The 18,022-nt window shown below is 38.4% G+C and overlaps 1 protein-coding gene across 17 annotated transcripts in view; it reads right to left on the bottom strand.

Annotated features, from left to right (window-relative positions):
* The window catches only part of LOC121329798 (MAP/microtubule affinity-regulating kinase 3-like), a 45,703-nt gene that overhangs the window by 6,411 nt on the left and 21,270 nt on the right, over positions 1 to 18,022 (bottom strand). For 10 of the 17 annotated variants that reach the window (XR_005951812.1, XM_041275615.1, XM_041275617.1 and 7 more), the window contains exons 4-16: positions 16,814 to 16,862; positions 13,156 to 13,221; positions 10,953 to 11,023; positions 8,956 to 9,012; positions 8,061 to 8,297; positions 7,531 to 7,650; positions 7,094 to 7,193; positions 6,484 to 6,596; positions 6,230 to 6,383; positions 5,709 to 5,926; positions 5,170 to 5,273; positions 2,879 to 3,139; positions 1,279 to 1,305 (exon numbers count right to left, since the gene is read on the bottom strand). Coding sequence is in view for 15 of the 17 variants with exons in the window: in XM_041275615.1 (XP_041131549.1) it covers positions 1,279 to 1,305; positions 2,879 to 3,139; positions 5,170 to 5,273; positions 5,709 to 5,926; positions 6,230 to 6,383; positions 6,484 to 6,596; positions 7,094 to 7,193; positions 7,531 to 7,650; positions 8,061 to 8,297; positions 8,956 to 9,012; positions 10,953 to 11,023; positions 13,156 to 13,221; positions 16,814 to 16,862 (1,577 nt within the window). In the remaining 2 variants the exon portion in view is untranslated. Of the gene's footprint in view, positions 1 to 1,278; positions 1,306 to 2,878; positions 3,140 to 4,410; positions 4,576 to 5,169; positions 5,274 to 5,708; positions 5,927 to 6,229; positions 6,384 to 6,483; positions 6,597 to 7,093; positions 7,194 to 7,530; positions 7,651 to 8,060; positions 8,298 to 8,955; positions 9,013 to 10,952; positions 11,024 to 13,155; positions 13,222 to 16,813; positions 16,863 to 18,022 lie in introns of all 17 variants that reach the window. The other 7 variants (XR_005951813.1, XM_041275616.1, XM_041275619.1 and 4 more) reach the window with 2 other exon arrangements.

Here is an 18,022-nt window from a genome sequence, read left to right as displayed (position 1 = left end):
CAGAGGAACAGAGAGGGGAGGTCAAAAGGAATTGGTGCTGCAACAACCACTGGAGCATCCAAGACAAAAGCGCTAGAGAGTTCTTAATACCTGTGAGAGTCTTAATGTACAGTTTCAAAACGAATCACTCATCTTTCAGCAGCCCAACTAAAGTGCCCAATGCTGTGGCCTGAATTACATAACCAACAGCTTATTAGCTGGTTGCACATAAAAAAGTCACAAATGAACAAGCACAAATAAAAAAAATAAATAAATAAACACTATACAACTTATATAAACCACTATCTTAGTTTAAGCAAGATAAAGTACAAGATACATTAGATACTGTAATAGTCCTGTGTACACCCATATAAAAGTCAGATTCCCTAGGAGCTCCTATATGAAACTATTCATTTTTAGGCCGACGTCTAGACTGATACTGATGCACATAGCCTAGTCCCCGAGTTTATCCAGTCCAGGGAAAGCAAAACGTGGGTCTGGTCTGGGTCAGAAACAATACAGGCTTGACTGGGTCCTGGTCTTCCCATGTTTAGGTAGATTATTGAAATGATCAGGTGCCAGAAGCTTAAACAATCAGGCCCCAGCTCGGAACTGATTGCTCTCATCACAGCATGAATAAGTCTACAGGGTTACCAATAGGAGTTGTTCATAAAGCTGGAAAGGGAGGAACAGTTTATTTAATATCACAACTCCTGGCTTGATCACTTAAACAATATACTTATTCAAAGGTTGTTCTAAAGCCCAGGACTGGGTGCAGGGCCAGCATGAGCTTCGAGCCCATGTCATACATAGGAGAGTTTTGGGGTTTTGGGCTAAGACATATCATCAAAAACTACTGTCGGGGACAGATGAACAGAAACACCATCATCCAATGAAATTAAAGATGACCGAGAAGGATACTGTGTAATTTCTTGCATCATTTTAATTATTGTTTTTCATACAACACCCATCAAGCCTGCCAGCTAGTCTCACTTTCAACACTCACCTGAAGAATATCTTGTTGCGTGGTTTCAATTAAGAATTATTACATATCACATAACCCATTCTGCAGATAGGCATGCATGGTTAATGAGTAAAGAACTAATTGAACTATCTGTTGGCGAAGTACTGAAGAGAGTGTGCAACAGGCATGCTCATCAGAACGTTATAACAGTCATGTCAGTCGACAATCACTGAAAAGCAGCTCGCTAGCACACAAAGTTTAGTTTTTCAGTCAACCAAGGTTCAGAAGCCATGTCGTGTGTGTTAATCGCAAAAGCAGCCAATTTGAAATCCTACCTTTTTGTAAATCTGAATGACATGTTTCTATAGAACAAAATGAAGAAAGAAAACAAAATTAGAAAAAAACAGAATCTGAAAGATTAAATAAAAAAAAAAAAAAGGAAAAAAAAAATCAAGGCTTAAAATCAGTAACGGTGGAAATTTGTTTTAAAGAAATAAAAAAAAAGTGACAGTGGTGAAGAATTTTCAAAATAGAGTTTGTTGAGGCTGCCTTTTCAGACCAGTCAGGACTAGCTTATTTAAAATGATCAATAAAAAATATATAAAAAATAGTGCAGGATATTTCAATTGCATTTTTTTTTTTTTTTTTTAAACAATGAAACTCTGAACATGTATTTTATTATGTATTGTTAAACAGCAAGCAGATAAGGTGAGCAGTGAAGCTTCAGTGGAGTATCATATTATCATATTGAGTTCAGTTGATGGAAGAAAGAAAACCAAAGCTTGTAAACACAATGCCTTATGCCTCTCCAGCACCTCTAGCAAGAACACATGGACAGATTTTCTATAGGACAGAAAAGGGACATCTTTCTAGCATGTACACCAAACAGTAGATGGTGAAATCATTCTATAGAACTGGACTGCACACAGCAGCCCCTTGAATCACTTGGGCACGGTGCTCTGAGTCCCGTTCAAGCCTGTTACAGCATCGCCATGTTTGAGAATGGAGCCTTAAAAAATCAGGCTCAAATTAGACAGGACTGAAATTAATTGGGAATGTTTTGCCTTGCTAATATTTTAAGTGCAATCCAGGAAAGAGGAGAAGTTTTTTCTATTATAGATTAGTAAAGCTATAAAATAAAATATTTTTTAAGCCTTATTTATTATGCTTTTTTTTAATGGGTGTGATTCCCCAAATATTTTTGGTTGCAAATATTTATGGCTTTACCATATTATATATGTCATTTTAGTCAGGGCAACACTTGGTGGAACAATCTAATTGGTAAGCAATATACAAGGACACTAACAAATATCTTAGAATTGAAAACAGTGCCTGTTACACATGTATTTAACTGATGTCATGGCAAACTGGCGCAACAAATAATCTGAAAATCTGGCGCAACTAAAATGCAGCATAATCATGGCCACTATAATGTGGGAAAAGGTAAAACGAAAAAAAAAAAAATTGTGACTGTGGTTTAACACACTAAACTGCACAGATTAAAGCACAATATTATACCAGGGTAATCTGGAGCAAACCACCAAAACATTGCAACAATTGTGTCATAAATGAACAAAGAAACTATTCTAGAAAATCTGGCCAAACCTTACCATTTACATAAAATTACCGCTATCCAATTTATCACCTAAAAAAATAAATAAAAGGGTGGTCCTTGCCAGAAGACTGACTAGTATTCTTTGCTTTAAGCTGGAGCTCTACAATGGGCTCTACTTTATGTCCAATAGTGCCTTCTGCAAACCCAGCTCTAAATAAACTGAATACGCTACGGGCGTGCTCTGGCATGACTGAAAGTACAATAGAAAGCCCAAAACGCCTTAATGCAGGTGTATAAAAAAAGCAATTCCTTAGTTCTCTACCTTTTCCTGTTTCTTTCCCTTACATGACAGGGCAGGGATACTGCGGCAGTGCACCTACCTCCTTGTGAGTTTGGATGTCAGTTTGCTGAAAAGGTTGGTGGAGCCCCGGGTGCGAGTCTGGGACAGGGGCGTGGCATCGTGCGACAGGGTGGGAGAAGCGGGTGGCCCGTTGTAGGTGGCGGTCCTGCGTTCTCGGAGTTGGCCACCGTGGAAAGTGCTGCGGCTGGCAGTGCCCCTGGGGAAGCGCATGCGGTCGGGGGTGGCTGCGCTGCTGATACTGTGGGTGGAAGCCACAGGGTTTCTCTGGCCAGGTGTAGTGCTGTAAAAAGGACCAAAACCAGCAAAGGACTTACAGTTTCATTCAAGGAGATTTAATGGAAATTTTGGCCGAATCTGTAACCTCCTAGGATATACCGGACAGGACTTCCATTACAGGCAGAACTGTGGGGAAGGGGTTTCAGGCATTTTAAAAAAAAAAAAAAAAAAAAAAAAAAAAAAAAAAAAAAAAAAGGGCATGCATGTGACTAGTACAAGTCAGTTTAGAGACTTCTGTAATAGAGACAGGTCACTAGGAGTAAGGAAACAGGACTAAAGAGAGTTCTTTTTATTCTGCAAGAGAGAGAAGTTGAGCTGTTCCTGTTTAAGGCATGGGAAATTTGGTGCTGGAGGACCGAGCACTGCTGCATAACACAGAAAAGGAGTGGGGCTGCTAAGAAAGCTTTTCCTTAAAATACTGAAAGATCAGGACAGAAGACAATTAAATTAAAAGTGTTTAATCCAGTTGCAAAGAATGGCTTTGTCAAGGTGGAAGGAATCTTGGCAGAAGAAATTTCCAAGGATGAAAAATGTTCTCAATCCCTTGAAATGCGACAGCTTGAGCACAGGAACAGCTTTTTCTCATGGAAACAAGGAAAAGTTTATGATACCGAACCGACACATCATGGAAGGCAAGACTTACTGAACTTTTATATGAAGGATCTAGAATTAAAATGTGCATTTGCAGTATCACTGTAAGTTTTGTTTTGTTTTTGTTATTTAAATCAAAACAAAACATTTTTTTCAGTTGCCTCAGGTCATGATTATTAGCTGTAAACTTTAGTTCTAAACAAGTTCTAGAACCTCCAATACACAGATACATGCCTAACGGTTTGTAGTCAAACCATTTTCAGACTGATATTCGGCACAAACAGAGACATCATAAACTGGATTTTGGTCCACTGGGGAAGAGCTATGACAAGTCATGAGCTGTTAAAATGCGATACAAAAAAAGACCTTGGGCTATATAAGGTGAGGAGTCCACAACAACAAGGGCTTTGAGAAGAACAGGTCTGGGGTAGGGTTTAATGCTTCATGCCCGGTAAATCACTCAAATGAAAACAGTACAAAACATCTAGAAAGAAATAAGCAGCCCCGTCTTGCTCCTACATCAAAACTGACACATGCCCTTGCTTCTGAAATATCCGGGGAGGAGGGAACCAGAAATGCAAACATACAGGACTGCAAGAAATAGTAAGACAAAAGCAGAAGGATCAGAAAGCAGGTAAAACTACAGGTTAAAAGCACACAAAACTGCCCCTTTCAGTTTCTTACACAAGCCTGAAGATATCGGCTCCACTTTCTATGGGAGGCAACAGCATCCTGCTGGAGTAGCCCGAGGCTGACATGGACTTGTGATGTTGCAGCTGGATGGTGGATGTGGAGCAAGCTGATGCGTATGCGGAAGGACTAGTCGAGCAAGCGGACATTTCTGTCAGGCTGTGATGCGGGGCATATGCCAGGCAGAAGCATACAGAAAATACAACAAAATTATAGAAAAATAAAGAAAGAGAAATCACAAAAAAAGAAAAAAAGACCCCCAACCTACCCCCCCGGTTTTCTTCATAGAATTATAAATGCAACACCGCTTTAAACATTCTGCAAGCTGCATTAAGCTTCTTCAGGCTTCTGTATTTAATGAGCGTGGCCAAGTGGCTTTGCTTTCACGACTGAAAAGGATATTTTTATTAACTTTGTGACTTTTATTTAGTCCCTCAGGGTTTCTTAAGAGGGTAGCATCCAGTTATATTAATCTGCTCCCACACAAAACCATGCAATTAGTAGCAATAGTTGTAGCAGCAGCAGCAGCAGCACACATTATAGCTCCAGGCTTCTGCTCCATACAGTTGTCAGCTCGTGCAAGTGGTCCATAATTATTTTCCTAAAACATTAGCACTGAGAGTTGTGCAATTCTTTCACACAAGACAGCAAATTCATTAGACAATTCCTGAGATCTAAGTCTACTTTCACCCAGCAGTCCTTTTAAAGAAGCTAATCAATATAGTGTACACATTGAGTAAACAAGGACGTTACCTGTTCTCCTTGCCGTTCTGTATTACAGACTGCCTGTCTGTGTTGTTTCTTTCACTGCACACGTAAGTGTTTCTTCGGGTCATTCCACCAGAAACCGAATTATTCTGAAAGCATAATTCAAGTGTTATGAACCTTAGAAGTTTGCAGAACATAATTTAAGTCCAATAGACAGTCACTTTAATTGGGCACTATAGTGATAAGCCACTTGTTTAAACTTAAGTGTGAATTACTGATTCCAAAGAACCAACCCAATAAACTATTAAACATAAAAGGCAGGTCTAAAAAAAAAATCTAAACATTTAAATAAATAATTACAAATACACACACAAACAGGATAAATTGTTTTGCTGATCATAGTGGGCTTTAAAAGGTGCCTGTGGGAACCATAGTCTTAATATTCTCACCAAAAGCAACACATTCTAAAAATATTTGAACTACTGACCCCGTTGTAAAAACAAAACCCACCCTTCCAAGCCATAGTGATTGAATGTCTGACAAATAAACAGTGTGTAAAGTCTCGAACAGACGAGTTTACTTACGCTAGGGACAGCTGAGCCCTTTTTCCGGTCAGGAATATCAGCCTTGTTGGGGTTGCCAGCATTCCCAAGCATGGGGCTGGCAGGAGCCACTCCCCTTCCTCCCCCAGCGCTGCTACTGGACTTCCGGGACTGACCTGCTTCCTCCTTCAGGTCATTGTCTGTAGTGCTTGTCTGGCTTCTCTTTGGGTAGCTCACGGCCGGGGGAATCAAGGGTCCAACTGAAAAAAGAGAAGTCTATTATAAACACTGACTGTCCTAGTGTTTCCTCACTGCAAGGGCTATCTGTGTGAAATGACATATCACTTGAATGTCATTATTATGTATGCAGCTGAAGCGAGGAGTGTATTGCAATAAGATATGTCTGCCTGTGCAGTGTGGTCATTAAGGCAGCCAGTTCTGTAATTTCTCAATTGCTACATTTGACATTGAAATAATACGTGCCTCTCACGTTCTGCCTGCTGCGCGTATCGTTTTCAACGCAGCCACTGTGTTTGCAGCATTTGTTTTTGTTTAACTCTCACCTTGATCACTGTACCTCCTCTGTTTCTGACTGGATGATATTCTCTGGACCTTGTGATGTGCCGGGGATGTTCCAATGCCGTTGTTGAGGTCACTGCTGGGTCTGACCTTTGCTAAAGACAGGTTGCTACTTGAGCTGGAATCACTTGCATCCAACTGCAAGAACAAGAATACATAAAATAAATGAATACCGAGTTTAAATACATTTTTTAATCAGAATGCAAGAATTTCATGACACTGCCAGTGGAACTCTTACCTCAGAGGATTTCCTGCCCAGCAGCAAATAGGTGGCCGTTATTTCATCATATTTCATTTTGCCGAGGGATTCGTGAATTTCTTCAAGTGAATAGCCCATCCCTACCATTATGTCTATTAAGCAATAAAACAAATAAAATAATTAAAGCTCGATAGACTCGCACAGTTACAATGAGAAACCCCCCATACCGTTCTTACTTTATGAATGTATATGCAATGCATTTTGCATTGAATATTTTCACAGCCAGCTCAAGGCCAGGGCGCAACAATAGAATAGACATTTATACATTAGTCTTTTGTGCAGAAAGAGCTTGGGACTTGGTGGACTGCAGTGTTAAAGCAGAGGATTGGGCGTCACTATGCCACCCAGTACCTTAGCCACCCCCTGTCTATAAAACTAGACAAAAGCAATAACCCTATAGTAACTGTGGTACAGCTAGTCATTTGTGCTACTTTATTTTTAATTGTAAAAAAAAAAAAATAAATGTATCTATACTGTATTATACATCTAAAAATGTATAAAATGTTTGTTGCTTATCAGGTCCACTTATTACTTATGAAAATAAATTTTAAATGCTGTCTGTTACAACAGCACTAATAATGACGTGTACCTATTCGCTTCTGATCTGCAATATCCAATTCTGGTTCTGCAAAAGGCTCTAGTTCTTCTTCCTCATAGCCTGCATTGATCCACCGGTCCTTCATAGTTTGCTGGAAGAGAGAAATGCATTTGTTGCAAATCACTTTTACTGTATTTGGGGGTGGGGTGGGGGGTTGGATAATAATAACAATAATAATCTTTATTTTTATATAACGCCTTTCATAGTGGACCACCATCACAAAGAGCTTTACAAGATACAAGACTAGACAGAGCACAAGGAGGTTAAGTGACTTGCTCAAGGTCACGCATTAAGTCAGTGGCTGAGCTGGGATTTTAACCAGGGACCTCCTGGTTACAAGCCTGTTTCTTTAACCACTGGACCACAGAGCCTCCACTGGAATGATTTATTACTATGGGATAAAACCCATTTGTTTTATTGTCTCTCACCTCAAGTGTGCCCCTTTTGACTGGGTTTAGCACTAGGAAGCGTTTGAGAAGGTTTTCACAGTCTGTTGACATGTAGAAAGGAATTCGATACTTTCCTCTTAGTACTCTTTCCCTTAACTCCTGAAACAAGACAAGCACGTTACACGTTGGAACAGGAATCTCTCTGAACCCTGGTCTGGGTGCTGCTTTCAAACAGCACTGTGTCTGGCTGTACTTTTACGAAGAACAGTTACAGATTAGTGATGAGCAATAATGACATTTTCCATTACTGCCTTGATAATATTTCACCAATACCAATTTTTTTTATTGAAAGAAAGTCAACATGTGTTCATTAAATCAATTACATTTTTCAAAGATACAGAACAGCAATGGCAGTTTTGAAATTGGTCTGAGACCAGCAGACCCAATCCTAAAACAGCATAATATTTTAGCAAATGTTTGAGAAAAACAAAAATGTCCAGAATCATAGTGCCATCAAAGACAGACCTATGGCAACTGGTATTAGTAGAATAGGAAACTAGGCTTCTTACTTTCAAGTTCTGTCCATCAAATGGTAAGGATCCACTGACTAGTGTGTAAAGGATCACCCCTAAACTCCAAATATCAACTTCAGGTCCTTCGTATTTCTTTCCCTGGAAGAGCTCTGGAGCAGCGTAGGGGGGGCTTCCACAGAATGTGTCCAGTTTATTGCCCAATGTAAACTTGTTGCTGAAGCCAAAGTCTGCTATTTTAATATTCATGTCTGCGTCAAGCAGCAGATTTTCAGCCTGTTGAGGGAGAAGGACAACACAGATACATATATATATATATATATATATATATATATATATATATATATATATAAATATATATATATTTTTTTCTTTGGCGCGATTAATTTCTTTAAAGATTTAAGTGAGTTTCCAGATGATTTTCATGGAGGGATAATGAAAAAATCTAAAGAAAGTTATCATCCAACTTGTTTTGCTGACAGGCTGAATACATCCTATCTTCATTAATGTAAATCATATCTGTGCAAATACATTTTTTTTTATTTCAACTTAAGCAAAAAAAAAAAAAAAAATTAATAAAAAGCATCGGAATTTGTATTTAAATATCAAGCCTCATGGCTTTAGGGTACAACTTGAAATTTAAAAACATTTGACGTGTTTTATAGCACAACAGTGATATCAGACAAAGGAAACCACATACAAAAGATTAAAGTTTGAGTTTGCACTAAATATTAAATAAATAAATAAAAAACAAAAAAAAAAAATCAGAAGATTTTATTTAGTTTCATTATAGATTAGGGGAAGCTTAAGACAAAAAAAAAAAAAAAAAAGTTTTCCTCATTCTCCATTCATTAAACATTAATTCATTTTAAGCGTGCTAATAGCAAAAATCAAAAAGGTCAGTATTAAAAATAGATGTGCTGCAGCTGCTTACCTTCAGATCTCTGTGCACAATGTGTTTTTGATGACAGTACTGCACTGCAGACACTATCTACATTAAACAAAACAAATGCATGCTTTTACATTTTCATGAAATTACAAACACATGTGCATTTAGTTAGTACAGTCAGTTTAGGACATTTCATTTAAACTAACACTGCAGACCTGGTAGAGAGGTCTAGGAAATAGAACTCTGCTTTGAACTCCGGTCCACCAACTGCACGGTAGAATAAAATTCAGTGAAATCATTTAATACAGTAGACCAATGGACAGCGTTGTCTTGTGTATCAGCATATAAAACATACATGTCATGTTTCCTTTTTAAAATTTTGTTACCCGTATCTTTGGGTTATTTTTCTCTACAGACAGTGTGGATAGACCTAATGCACATTTAAACAGATCTCTCGAAAGAGGATTCACATTAAGGAGTCATCAGTAGGTGTAAATCACATATCTTTGCTTACAACTAAGGCTTACTTTTCCTGAATACTAGCACTTACTATCTACAGTAACCCTGGACTCCTGCTGTTGACCTGTACTGCTTAAAAGTCCACAACTGGAGGTCATTGATGATTCAATGCTACACCATCATTATATTCCCCATGTGAAGCTTTTTTTTTGGTTTTGTTTCAGTAGTTTCTAAGGGGAGAAAAAACAAAACAAAAAGTTCTAGCAGGAGCCCCCTAAATGCCTGCAATACGTCTATAAAAGAGCACTTTAAATAGCAATTTAGTACAGGTCTGGGAAGGGTTATTTTAACTAATGTATTCTTCTTGTTTAAAAATCACTTGGCAGATAATTTTATGTTTTAATTTCTAGTGGATTCAAGAAATGCATAAATATCTACAAAAAACAAAAAACACATGATGATTGAAAGCCCTTTGGTGTTTTAAACTTCTGATTTTTAAAAACGTCACCAGGATGACGAACAGAAAATGATGTACAAAGTGAATCGAAACAAAAAGAAAAATCCATATAACTAGGGCTTCTGATTTTCCAGTTTAACTGATAAAAAAATTAAATATGTATAGCCAATAAACACCAGAAAAGGGATACTCAATTCACATTGCCTTCACCCCTTTCCCCACCCCAGCTACTGAGGGGCAGCACATTCTACATTTCTACTGGAGACTCTGCTTGGGAGATTTAAAACGAGATTACAATTACAATAGAAGGCTTGTTCGCAGGATTTAAAAGCTGCATTACAGTTAGATAATGAGAATTTAAAAACAGAATTGCAAATTGTAATTGTAAAAAGCAAAAGCCCCCCAAAATATAAGAACTGAAACATGTAAACAGTAGCCCCACATAAATGATGTTTCACACATGTGCATCAAATTCAGTGCAGCACATCTTCGAAATCTTCTTCCTGTCTGCAGACAGTACATTTATCTTAACAGTCCTCATTTTTAAACACAGAAGTCATTTAATGCTGCTGTGAGGCTTGTTTTTCATTTTTTTCCCTGCTGCATTTTCTAGCTTTGATGCTGACCCAAATACTGGAAAACCAGAGTGCTGAGGGGGGGAGGGAGACCTACATCTCATCTGCTCACCTAAATCTAGGAAGCCCTTGAAATCATCATCATTTTGTACTAAAAGTTCAGGGTGCCCCACAGTCTAGAATGAGTCTTGTGTCATTGAAAATGTAATGGGTTTTAAGTTTTGCCAGCAGCTGCAGAACTAGCAACAAGCTCTGACAATGAAACCACTGTAATCACTGCCTACTCCAGGAGATGCTGCTATTAAAATCAGGAGGCGTTTCATGTGTCTTTCAACAGGAGACACATTAAAAATGGTCAAGGTCTCAGGACTTTTTTCCTTTTAAAATTGTGTGTACCAGAAATGGAAGAAGCTGGCTTTTCAGACATGCTATTGTGGGTCTCAAAAAGGTTGAATACTGTTAGAATCTTATAAAAAAAACATTACACAAGGAAGAAATAACCCCCCCCCCCATATGGTTGAGAATCTTATAAAACGAGCACACTGCAGTACCTGTCTAAATTTAGATCTGGCCTCCTTTTCCTTCATTCGTCCGTGTGCGACTAAGTAGTCAAAGACCTCTCCTGCAACCCAGACGAGAAAATAGTTTATTTTAAATAAATAAATAAATAAATAAATAAATAAATAAAGTAATGGCTAGCTGCTGCAGAATTTAATGCAGTCAACAATACCCCCACCAACCAACATCCCTATTAATTAAATAGATTGACCAATAAAACCAAGATCCTTGACAGTCAACCTATATTAATACAGTGTTACAGTGACACACACAGTACTGGAAATAGTTGTGGAAAACACCGTCGATAAGAGAGTCTGCTGAAATGAAGTAAGCAGCACTGCACACTGGATCCCTGTGGAATGTCCACTATGAAGTAAGCAGCACTGCACACTGGATCCCTGTGGAATGTCCACTATGAAGTAAGCAGCACTGCACACTGGATCCCTGTGGAATGTCCACTATGAAGTAAGCAGCACTGCACACTGGATCCCTGTGGAATGTCCACTATGAAGTAAGCAGCACTGCACGCTGGATCCCTGTGGAATGTCCACTATGAAGTAAGCAGCACTGCACACTGGATCACTGTGCAATGTCCACTATGGCTTCTGCCTGAAGGATTTTATGACAACTCCTTCTCTCTTCCATCCTTAAATCACTGTGGAGAAAGACATGCCAACCAATTCCTCTGATGTAAACCTGCACAGGACTAACACACAACCACTGTGACAGCTTTCCTCTGTACAACCGTCCACCTCCGCTCTGTTCCCTGGACAGTTTGTTCCATTTGTTTAGTATGCATGCTCTTTACATCTAACTATATTAAGCAATTACATTATTCTTCATTAATCCTGCTACTCTTTTGTTTTCCTCTTTACATTTTAAGGGCATCAGGTCTTTCATACAGCAGATATGCTGTATACACTAGAATACAGGCATAGTGCATGGCACTTCACTCATTATCAATGACAAATGAAGGTCAGCTTTTTTTTGTGTGTGTGTGAGATCAACACTGCTGAACAGCCCATTTGTCTAACATTCATATCAATTGAAAGCAGCACTAGGACGCAGCCTGTGGCAGAACCTGTTCCCAGCTTTTATTAAAAATAAGGTCAACATATTAGGAGACTATACTTGGTTACTCTGTGAATGTATAAGCACAGTGTTCATACTATAAATCAAGAATCTAAACACTGTATACAGCAAATACAATCCGACGAAAAAATAACAACATTTAAAAAACACGCAATAGCAACCCCACAAAGGTCTAAACAGTCTTTTTGTTTTACCTTTTAAATGGACTGTGTACTTCAAAAACAGGGTTTTAATGTCCTTGCTTATATTGATCCCATACCTAGCAGTATACAGTTACCAATGTGAATTATGTAGTCAGGAGATAAATAGAAGGTATACATTTTTAGATGTTTATACAGCGGTACGGGTTCAGTATAATTATTATGTGCCTCAATGGAATAAATGAACAGATATTGACAAAGGATTTGCTTCTCTTTGTGATCATTTTGGTGCAGATTGGCAGATTTACAGCACTGGCAATTTAAACTCCCCATCTTTTCTAGATCAGCTCCAGCGTAGGAGGACAGAGTCTGTGCCTGCCACCTGCCTGCCTTCCCACCCTCTACTATGTAAATATATTTCAATCTAAACCTGTACAGACTATCCTATGCTGTGATGAGACACTGGGGATACAGGCTTCAACACCTTCCTGCCAGTGTGCCTTTACATCCCTGAAGGGACCACTCTCTGAGGGTGCGAGGAAGGTTCTGTATACATGGTACTGCAAGAAATTGCTTGTCAAGGTGCCCATTAATGATCGTGGTGGTGGCGGTGGTGGGTGTGACGTGGACTGGGCACAGGTCAACAGAAGTCATTTCACATCTAGGCAACAAACTTCCACCTGATCGACTTTTCGATTAGTGCTGATAGATCTGAACGGGCAAAGTGAATGACTTCAGATCCCAATTCACAGAGGCACCACAGACCCCTTTGCTTCTTGTTGCTATTTGTGCTAATTAGTATCATACAAAACATCTGCAGTCAACTACTGAACACCATCAGTGCTTTCTCTGAGCCTCTTACAATCTGCTGGTGCACGATGGAGCAGTGCTGCACTATTTAAGTATAAAAAACCAAACATATCACTCAATAACAATGCAATTCAAATTAAAGATTTAAACTCACCTCCACTGGCATATTCCATTATTAAGTAAAGAGTCTTGTCTGTTTCAATAACTTCAAATAATTTCACTATTGGGGAGGGAAAAAAAAAAAACACTATAAAAATTACATGGAAAAAATACTTTAGTCTTTTCCCTACTCGGATACTTTTAAGCTGAAAGCATCGTTAAGAAAGACATCTGTTCCCGTCACCTGCTGAAGAGCACACAGACGTGCTGTACTTACCTTGGAGTTTGACAACTTTCAGTCAAGAACCAGGGAATTGTTCACTAGGTAACACTGTACAAGATGTAATGAAAACAACACACATCCCCTTCAATGTAGTAAATACAAAATTAGAGCCAGTGTAAAACAGACCACAGGCTGTGGCAATATGTACAGACATATGTGCTGATACTGTCAGTAACTTCTTATAGCTACAGAATAAAACCAAATGTCATCATAACAATGTCATGATACACATTCCTAAACATGAGTTACAACAACAATTCTTGTCTTTCTGTACATATTTGTTTTAATAGCACAGGCAGTATACATTCAGTATATATTCAGCTATTTATTAAAATCTAACACTCTGGCAGCTTATTAGACTAGAACTATAAAATACTAACTGAAAAAATATGCTTGAATAGCTGTCCGTGGGATGTCATATTGAATTCATGAGTAAGAAATACCTCACAGTCATCAGGGAGCTTTTAAAAATACTCATCAGCTGGTGTGATGTACCGGTATTTTAGTGTGCCTAAAATAAACATAGAAACGCTCTCAACACCCACAGACACGAATCAGGAGCATCACCTTTCCTTTTATGCTGTGAGCGCTTTGCATTTTTTGCTTTTATGCGTTGGATTTGAAACACGACAGACAGCTGATAAAAGTTTTAAGGAAGGTTGAACAACATTTTGTGCAAACATCTTATTAACTTCTTACTAGTTATTAAGAAAATTACAGGCTTAACAATCATGGATCACATATTATACAGTATCTTGACGCCGTGTTCAGTATTTCTATGCACCGCATCCCAGAAATTCTCACTAAAAACTGATTTTGTGGGCTAGAAAAAAAAGGTGTTTCAAAAGGGTTCAGCTGAAGCTTTCTAATAGAATGTGGCCTCTTTGGGGGGAATTGTTAGAGATTAATGGATTGCTTACTGAGCATTTCAGATGCCAAAGCCATAGAGCGGGATGTTGGTCTTACGATCAGTGTAACAATGGTAAACACTTCCAAAAACTGATGTTCTTTACATTGAGGCAAAACTAACTCCTCTTTACCCTACATTTTACATATCATTGAGTTGTGTGTTAATGTATTTATTGTTGTTCAGATTAATTAAATATAGCACGGTTAGGGTCGCATATATGAGAACAGTCCTCCAATTCTTTATGTATAATATGTCTAGACTGCAGATATGAATTATCTTCAGGCTGATTGTGCAACCAGACACAAAGAGGGATTGATCCGTCTAACCAGTCCCTGACGCCTTGTGAAGACCAGCCGATTTGTTCCCATGCTTTTATTTTGAGTTGAGCAGACTTTAGCTTTACATTTCTTTTCATCAGCAATTGTTCAAATGGCACATTCATAACCACTGAATATTTAAGGGTGATTTGTTTTGGGGGAATTTATTTCTGGTAAAAACCATAAGCATACTGTATTTCAGTTTAGTCATTCTCATCACATATAAACAAAACTTCCACTAAAATGTAAAAATGAGATTAGAACTTCATCCTGAAAGTGACACCCCACAGCCTGTACATAAACTCACCAGTTCAGTGTGAAATTATAAAATTAACCCTTGGAGGCAATGCAGATTATATTGCTTTGAAATGCATTCAAGCAAAAATATAGCTTCACAATCTCTTAATTTCCCCAACTCATTACACACACTTGTTTTCTAGGAAGACTAATCCTTTTAAAAACATGGTCGCCACACAATTTGGGATTAAGAATTTGTCTGCCAAAGCAAGGCTAGGTCTGGTCCATAGATGGGAGACTGCCAATGATTACTTGTTGCTACATGAAGTTCAGTGGACCACCAGGGGGCAGTCTCTCCTCTTAAACACACCAGTGGTTTTACACTGAAAACTGACATCTTAATTCACTATATTGTTATTTTTTTTTTAGACACTTCAGATGTGTACAGAGCAAAACCACTCCACTCAACAGTGTCTTGGGATGAAATTGTTTTCATCTGTAGATGGTTCAATTATAAGATCCACCCAGTATAAATACCCATGGATTTATTTATTTATTTATTTTTATGTGAAATGGATTACCACAATATAACCCACTATGTTTAATCAATCATGTACCAAAACATAAGCAGACAAATGATCATTTTCTACAGGCATCACTGACTTTTCTATAGTGTTCAGCTTCTTGATAAATGCAACAGTGTTTTATTTTTTTGATTAATGACTAAAGCCCATCTCCGGTCTCTGCCGTTACTCAGGTTTGAACTTCTTGAAATGCTTAACAAGCACATGTTGCAGGGACATGTGCATTTACTAATCAGATGAGACGATGCACTTTACAAACGTACACTTCACTTGAGTAAAGACTGGGTCAAGTGGGTTTCCAAAACAGAACTGGAGACCAAAGTCATACTACGCCCAATTTCACCAGTGCAAGATATATTCAGCAGCTTTTATCAAACTACTCTGAAGCACCTAATCACACCAGATCCAGGCTGCTATATTTACAGTGCCATACAGCATCCCACAATAGTCAGATAGCAGACCACAGCTGTCAGTGGAATTCACATCCTTCATCCCAATTTGACAAGCAGGAGCCCGAATCTCGCTATGTGGCTTCCCCAAGCAAAGGGCTGTTACATTTACTCTGCCCACTAAGCAAAGCACACCTGCTCCAGGGCCAGAACCTGTTTACACTTTGCATTTCATGCAACCTTTTCTTAGGGAGTTCAAAAGACCCCTCAGCCCACCAGCAAGCTATTAAAAAAAACAAAAAAACAGCCAATGTGGGCATTTCAAATCCACCTGAATAAATTCTTCTATACCAGCTTGACTGTTACATGAAATGAAAAGACAAAAATCAACTACAAGTGAATGTTAGCATCACTTGGCAATGGCAGGAGAATGAGGAGCACAGCTTTGTACTGGTTATCGCTGGTCAGGGCTGAGAGGAGGGTGTGGCTCAGAAGAACTGTTGATACAATTGCTCAGAGGGAGACTAAGACCATGTGAAAATTGATCATATGACTCGCAGCAGAACACACAATAAAAAGACAAACCAAATAGCACAGACTGGCATTTGTAATACTGTCACACAGTGGGATGAATGCAAAACAAACACAAAAGCTACCGTTCTTCTCTGGGAGTCTGGGAATGTAGGAAGAAAGGGGAAAGGTGTTATTGAATGAACACTGTTGCAGCCATACCACCTTGGATTCCTGTCTCATCCAGTTTCTGTCCTATCTAGCTTGCCAGGTTTTTGGTACGCTGTCAGAGGACACACCAGCAGCACAGTGCCACCCAGTGTATTGTGGGGTTAGTTATTAAGCTGGTGCCTTCCAGGTGCTGGGGATATTCATTTACATACAGGATACACCTGAAAACGTACATTAATTCACATACAAGTGAACCTAAACAACTACGGGGCATTAAACTTTACATTTAGTTATTAAATAAAAATGACTTACCTATATTTGGATGATTCAAAATCTTCATTATTCTTACTTCCCTGAAAAGCTGGAAAAAAAAAGAAAAACATTTAAAAAAAATAATACTGCAAAACCTAATTCTCTATATTTCTGTGTTTAATTTCAATCTCTTGACATCATTGTTTTGGCACTGTTACAAGTTTTAGTATGCTGGATCGTATTCAAAAAAAAAAAAAAAAAAAAAAAAAAAAAGAGTAAAAATACATCAAAATCTCTTGCTTTAGATTTTTTTTTTTTTAACTTCAGCACACAATTAATAAGAGGTAGAAGGGGAAATATAGACGATTACTTCCCATTATCTAACTTCCTCAATTTGTTGCTGAATAAAATGCAAGCAGGGTAGATACTTTTACCCACGGTAATGCATTTATTAAACCGATAACTTGACAAATTAATTGGATTTAATGTGCTGTACAAAAAAAGTTCTAAAGTGACCTAAAGCCTGATTACCAGCCTGAGGATATTCAATAATAATGTTAAATAATAATATACAAAAGGTAAAACAAAAAGTGGTGCAACAGGATACACTTGGGGAAGAGTGGGAGAGGAGACCACCACTGGATTAGGCTGGGAGTACAGACAGGCACAGCTATCAATTGTAGCAGTTCCTGTCCCAGTCTATAGTAACAATAACTGCAGAGAAATCACAGTATCTCACTGATTGGATCAGGGGCTTTAAAAGGGGATTAGAATTACATCACAGAACACTAACCCAGAGGCACAAAACTCATGACCAGTGGATCACTTCAGAGCCAGAAAACCCTTTTGAACCTCAAGGTGATTCCCTCATTAGTAAGAATATATTGCAAGCCCTCCTTCACTGCCCTGGATCAGGTGTCCGCCACTTTATTTTTTCTTTAACCCATTCCTTTAATAGTCACATTTTCTTTAATTCATGGGAATTGAGTTCAACATACTCCAGGGCAGTTCCATTATAAACAGAAGAAAACACATATTGGAAAGCTGTCCCACATGATATTCAGTGACCACCATTATACTGTACACACTCACGCAGATAACAGATTATGTAGCCTGTATTTTTCCTTGGAAATTTTAGTATTCTCTGTGTAAAAAAAAATAAAAATAAGTCAATCATGGTTAACGTGTCCTGTTTTTCTGTAAGTTCAGTTTTCACATTAGAAGAATAAATACCTGGATGCTTTGACAGGTCGACTCAGCATTCTGGGC

The sequence above is a fragment of the Polyodon spathula genome, chromosome 17 (genome assembly GCF_017654505.1).
Source record: "Polyodon spathula isolate WHYD16114869_AA chromosome 17, ASM1765450v1, whole genome shotgun sequence".
NCBI classification, from domain to species: Eukaryota; Metazoa; Chordata; class Actinopteri; order Acipenseriformes; family Polyodontidae; genus Polyodon; species Polyodon spathula.
Note: the sequence above shows the minus strand (reverse complement) of the source record. Positions and strands in the feature narration are given on the sequence as shown.